The following is a 6,004-nucleotide window of genomic DNA, read 5'->3' on the forward strand; positions in this document are numbered from 1 at the left end:
TGTTTTTTTTTTTTTTTTTTAAATCATTCCAATGTTATTGGAAAACATCAGATCCATCTGAATTGAACTTTTTTTTCATCAGATCACATTGTACAGTACATTCCTCCACTCTTCCTTCTAGGTCCGAGCGAGGCGTGTACCCACTGGAAAAAAAGCGAACCAAATAATTAAACTCGTCACCTTCGAAAACCACTTATATCATATTTTATGCTGGTCGGTAACCTTGTATTATGTAATTTTCATATTCGAATGCCATCATACCGCTGGTCCGATAAAAAAAAAGGATGTTGCGGAAGGGGATCGAATTTATTCGACCAAAAGTAAGCATTGACTTCCTCCAGGAGAAGAAGATGGTCAACGACTACTAATTAATACTAGTCTACTGTTAACATTTGAAAAATGATCCGTGCTGGATAGGTTGTGATGGCTTCACAAGTAATCGAAGTTGTTATGTTTAACATCCGAAAGACTTCATGTAAGACTTGTTTAAATATAAAATAAAAAAAAAAAAACTTGTAAAAGTGCGAGCTAAATTGCTCTTACGTGATAACAAAGTGTTTAAATTTTGGCAACAGATTGTATAAACTACATGGAAAGTATGTTCTCGTAAATATTGCATTTATAGAAAAATTATTGGGCTGAAATTAAAAAAAAAAAAATCGTTGATCTATAAATTCAGACTATTGTCATCTGTCTCTGTCTGTCTGTCCTTCCTTAATCTCGAGAAAGGTGTTATATAAATGAGAGCCGAGAAAAGATTCGAAACACTTAGGATCAGGAAATACAGATTAACTTCCACTTTCAAACGCAAGTCACGTTATGTTAATTGAAACTTTCTTTGAAGGGACTTACATACATAACCGGCACGACTCTATTGCTAACAGGAAAAGTATGATTTACAGGGGAAACATTACTACACTATGTGCCTAATGGCTCATCTATTTCGCGCTGTAACATTGTCGCAGTAATTCAGTGAATATTTTATATATATATTTCAGTGGCGTACCGTGGGTGTCACCCGCCCGGGGCGGAGGAAAATTTCGGCCCCCCCTTATTTAGGTATTTCAATTTAAAAAAGCAAAATTCAGTTTTGTCACAGAACAAGCAATGAAATTTTGTGCTAGTGCTGCGACCTGTTTAAAATAACTCTATTGGATATTAGTGGTGTATATGAACGCGAATGAATCGTAAAAGCTAAAAAAACAAAAAAAAATAAAAAAAAAAAGGTCAACAGGTTTCACAGGATTTCCTCGGATTAAAAATTACTAGTTCACCCAGACGGCGAGCCGACTCCCGAACTGTCCGGACGATAGCACTATCGTAGGGCGATGCAAATATAGATTAGGATGTTTCAAATTTTTACAAGATATTATTATTATTTATTGTGAAATTTTGCCGCCCCCTAACAAGTACCGCCCGGGGCGGGCCGCCCCTGCCGCCCCCACTACGGTACGCCACTGATATATTTGAAATTATATTATTTTTGCAAAAATTATACTTAGTCAATTGTTTTATTAACTTTTTTGCCAATAGATGGCGGTACCAGTAACTCGGGAAATCGAATTAAAAAATTTCATTCAATTATAGAAATGCAGTCTTTATATTTTAGGCTAAATGTATAACATGATCTAAGTTAGAAGAAGTAATTGAACGTAACTACCGACTTTCGTTTCAATTGGAAGAACGGCCTAGAAATGTATAGCGAACAAACAAACAAACATATAGAAGAAAAAATTATTATCATGGGAACTTAAACAAACAAATGCATTAACAAATTAATATTTAATCGAATTAATAAATCAACCGTCCCATTATATTAATTTCAAATTTATTGTTTCGATAATAATTGAATAATTTGGAAAATATCAACTAATAAATTCGATCAAAGAAAAAAATTAAGTTTAAATTCTAAAATCGCAGTTCTTTAAATAAATACCATATATTTATTTTACTTATAGCATGGAAAACAAACTAAAAGAAATGTGTTTGCTAATAAATGCCTACGATACTTCAAAAAATGAAGGGGATCAAGAGGCTCGGAATATATGTAAGGTTCGACTGCATCCACGATATGATTGCAATACTTATGATAATGATATCGCAATCGTTAACTTCGAACCACCTCTTTCTTTGGGCAACAGATTAAGAGCAATAAGTTTACCACCACCAAACTTTTATTTTACTGAAGGACTTACTGTCATCGCTTTGGGATGGGGTAGAAAGACTCCCGGTGAGTTTCAATTTTTAATTAATCTTTTTCATTCTATTAACATTAACTAATTAATTGTATTATTTTTGTATTAGATGGCACGACTGTCGATATTTTACAGGAAGCAAGGCTCAGTATTATTTCTGGAAATTCGTGCAAAAACTTCTTTCGTATCACCTCGGATCATCTTTGTGCAAAGAGGAAAAGTGGAAGTGCCTGCTACGTTCGTAATGTTTTATATTTAAAAATAATTTATTGTTAAATAACATTGTTAAATTTTAAAACAATTCGATTAATTATTCGAAATGAAATCTTCAATTAAACTGAAGACGTATTGAAAAATAAATAAATGTAATATTGAGGTTGAAGTATTCTACAGAATTAGGTTTTATTTCAATTATAGTTATATTATTATTTTAGTGTCATTATTTAATAATTTTAAGTGTTTTTTCCACGTTTTTTTTTCGTATACAGTACCTAAATTTTATAAGAATGCCTTAAAAATATGTACTTTACACATTTTGATTTACAGTCGACCCCCTATAACACTGTCGATAATTCCGTGTTATATGAATTCCATGTTGTACGAGTCACTTAAATTTTACAAATACGTGAACCATTCACAGCCTGGCACACGTATTTGTAAAATCTAAGTGACACGTACAACATGGAATTCATNTTTCCACGTTTTTACTCGTGTACAGTACCTAATGTTTATAAGAATGCCTTAAAAATCTGTACTTTACATACCCGTGCTTGAATCAATTACTGTAGGCCCTATGTAAACAGAAGCGCGTGTTGTTAACGCCACATAAAAGTTTATAATCAATTGTTAGACATACAAAGGTTGTGTATTATGTAAATCATTACATTATAAATTTAGAATAAAAATATAGTCCATTATAAGCTTTTTGTCTACAATCTACAAAGAGTTCAAGTAACTATAGAATCATTGTGGCGTAGTAAACACTAGTATTGTGTTTTATTCCAAAGACACATGGCAAATTTTCCATCAAATTCCTTTATTAGTTGAGTCGATACGGTACATTGTTTTGTACTCGTTTCGGGCTTTACCCCTCTTCAGTCAACTATAAAACAATAAATATTATTACAGTAGAGAACTTACATAAAAAACAATGAACACACAAACTATATACAGTCCTACCTTTGGTTACACTTTGTATAATTTAAAATCTTGTAAAATTTGCTTTAATCCTTATATGGATAAACCGGTATACATTACAATTTAAAAACTTCCATAAACCTTCCCTTTCTGATAGAATTTGACACAATACAACAATTAAAAACTTGAGTTGTTTCCACCCCTTTTTTTCCCTTCCTTTTTTGGTGTTTGAGCTGGTATCNAACAATAGCTAGTCTGTTAGCGCTGGTCAGTAGTAGTCCAAATTCAATACGAACGTTTCTTTCTTAAAAATTTGATTACGATTTAAATACAGTATTTACTTCTAATATTACCGATATGTCATCGAAAAGAAAACGTGTTGTATTATCATTAAAAGACAAATTAAAGTATTTGTTTCGATTATCCGGATTTTTCCTTATCCGGACTACTTTCATCCCCAGTTAGTCCGGATAATCGAGGTTCTACTGTATATTGTATTTTAGTTGACTGAAGAGGGGCAAAGCCCGAAACGAGTACAAAACAATGTACCGTATCGACTCAAATAATAAAGGAATTTGATGGAAAATTTGCCATGTGTCTTTGGAATAAAACACAATACTAGTGTTTACTACTCCACAATTATAAAACAGGACACGGTTTAAAAAACAAATCAACAAACTATAGAATCATATCTGCATTGTTGTTACAATATTTAGACATATCACCCATGTTTACGTTTTTTAATTATCGTTTACTGCACTAGAATGCATTTCGGCGATATATTCCTCTACTACAATATTAATTTATCAATTTCACAATTTAAAATATAAATTTTTTAAATGAAAAATTTAAAATTATTAATAAATTGCAGCTGCGTATAGACCTAAATCTAGTTCAATTAACCTAAAACGGATGGTGGTTAACATTAACAGGAACCAAATGATGATAATCGGAAAATGATATTATTAAGCAATTATAGGACATTTTGTCCCACAGTCCTCAATAATCGATCGATGAAATATTCAGAAATTTTATGTTTTTGTTTTTATAATTTAGTGTACGAATTACAACAGTTTTATTCAATCGATAAAGATTAACAACGTATAATTGTCTTTGTGTTTTTAATTAATTTAAAATAAAAATACTTAGCTTATGGATCAAAAAACATTTTTCTTTTGTATATTATTTCTAAGCTGTTATTGCTATTCAGTTCAAGAGGTAAGTTGTATTATCCTTAAGGCATTAGATTTAACTTTAAAACTTTAAAAGATATATTTTCTAATATGTTGTCAAGGTATTAATATATAACATTTTTTTTCTTTTCCAATTTCAGACTCCACCGTACGAAAATGATCCAAGTAAGTATTCGCAACTAAGAAATGTAACTAAAATATACCATCATTTAATCAAATAATATATTAAATAAACATGATAAATTTGTTAAACTAACTCTAATGATTACGTTACTTTAAATAAATTAAATAATTATAATTAGGACCAGAATGCATAAACGATATGAACAAGGAATATTACATAAGACAAAGAAGAATCATCGGAGGGGAAGATGCGGATGTGAATTCATTTCGTTTTGTGGTATCATGAATAAAATTTTGTTATAAAATAATTGCATAAATTATTTTTACAAATTTATAATTTTGTTTATGTTTTTTAAAGGCTGAAATTCTTTTTACTGGTATACCATTTTGCGCAGCATTTATCATTACGGATAAACATGTTTTGACAGCCGCTCATTGTTTCTACAAGTAAGTATAAATTACACAATTATTTTATTTGATTTCTAATGGAGTAAAAACAAATTTCCTAAAATTGTAGAGAAGGTACCAGAATCACTTACAAATTGAATCGAATGTTATTGGTCATTGGAGATTACAATGTTATGAAACTTGACGAAGTTAAACATCATATGCGAATTATATACGAAGCTCACATACATCCAGAATACGATGATGTCTCTGTCGATAACGATATTGCTGTTTTGAAGTTTGAACCAGCTCTTTCTTTGGGTAAAAACTTAAAGGCCACGATATTACCTCCTCCAAATACGGAACCTCCCGAAGGATCGACGGTCGTTGCGTGGGGATGGGGAGTAAATGCATTCGGCAAGTAACCGTGATGATTCTTATCCAAAAACTTGTTATTTATATTAATATTTTTTTATTAATATTTAGAAAAAGGCAACCGATCATATATTTTACAAAAAGTCGATATTCCTTACTTAGTGAAAGAAGTTTGCAAGAAAATGATTTCCCGTTTTACTGATAATATGTTTTGTGCTGGAAGAAAAGGAAAAATTACTTGCAGAGTGTGTATCCTTATTTTGCATTTTTAATTATAACTTAATTACAAATGAATTAAATATAAAAAGCATTTAATCTGCTAAAAATTACAAAGAAAGAAATTCATTTTATGATGCAATTACAGTAGAACCTCGATTATCCGACCCCATATCAACCGACCCTTCGGTTAACCGACCGTCCTAGTCGGCAAATTTCAAATGTCCGCTAGTGATGTGGCGCTACAATATTTGGCTATGTCTTGGCTATTTTAATAGTATTTTTGCGTGTTTCAGCTGGCAACATTGTCTCGACCATGAAAGGGAGCCAGTATTTAAACGAGGCTTAATTTTCTAATTTTTAACGATACAATAGCGA

The 6,004-nt window shown here is 31.2% G+C and overlaps 1 protein-coding gene across 1 annotated transcript in view; it reads left to right on the forward strand.

The window, feature by feature from the left end:
* The first annotated feature begins 4,215 nt into the window (after positions 1 to 4,215).
* LOC111639742 (trypsin-like) overlaps positions 4,216 to 6,004 on the forward strand; it is a 4,487-nt gene continuing 2,698 nt past the window's right edge. The window contains exons 1-6 of the mRNA XM_023385683.1: positions 4,216 to 4,550; positions 4,666 to 4,690; positions 4,828 to 4,925; positions 5,007 to 5,095; positions 5,166 to 5,452; positions 5,522 to 5,655. Of these exons, the coding sequence (XP_023241451.1) occupies positions 4,485 to 4,550; positions 4,666 to 4,690; positions 4,828 to 4,925; positions 5,007 to 5,095; positions 5,166 to 5,452; positions 5,522 to 5,655 (699 nt within the window). The 5' untranslated portion in view covers positions 4,216 to 4,484. The remainder of the gene's footprint in view (positions 4,551 to 4,665; positions 4,691 to 4,827; positions 4,926 to 5,006; positions 5,096 to 5,165; positions 5,453 to 5,521; positions 5,656 to 6,004) is intronic.

This window comes from Centruroides sculpturatus, unplaced genomic scaffold, assembly GCF_000671375.1.
Source record: "Centruroides sculpturatus isolate CEXI.00-Female unplaced genomic scaffold, Cexi_2.0 scaffold1305, whole genome shotgun sequence".
NCBI classification, from domain to species: Eukaryota; Metazoa; Arthropoda; class Arachnida; order Scorpiones; family Buthidae; genus Centruroides; species Centruroides sculpturatus.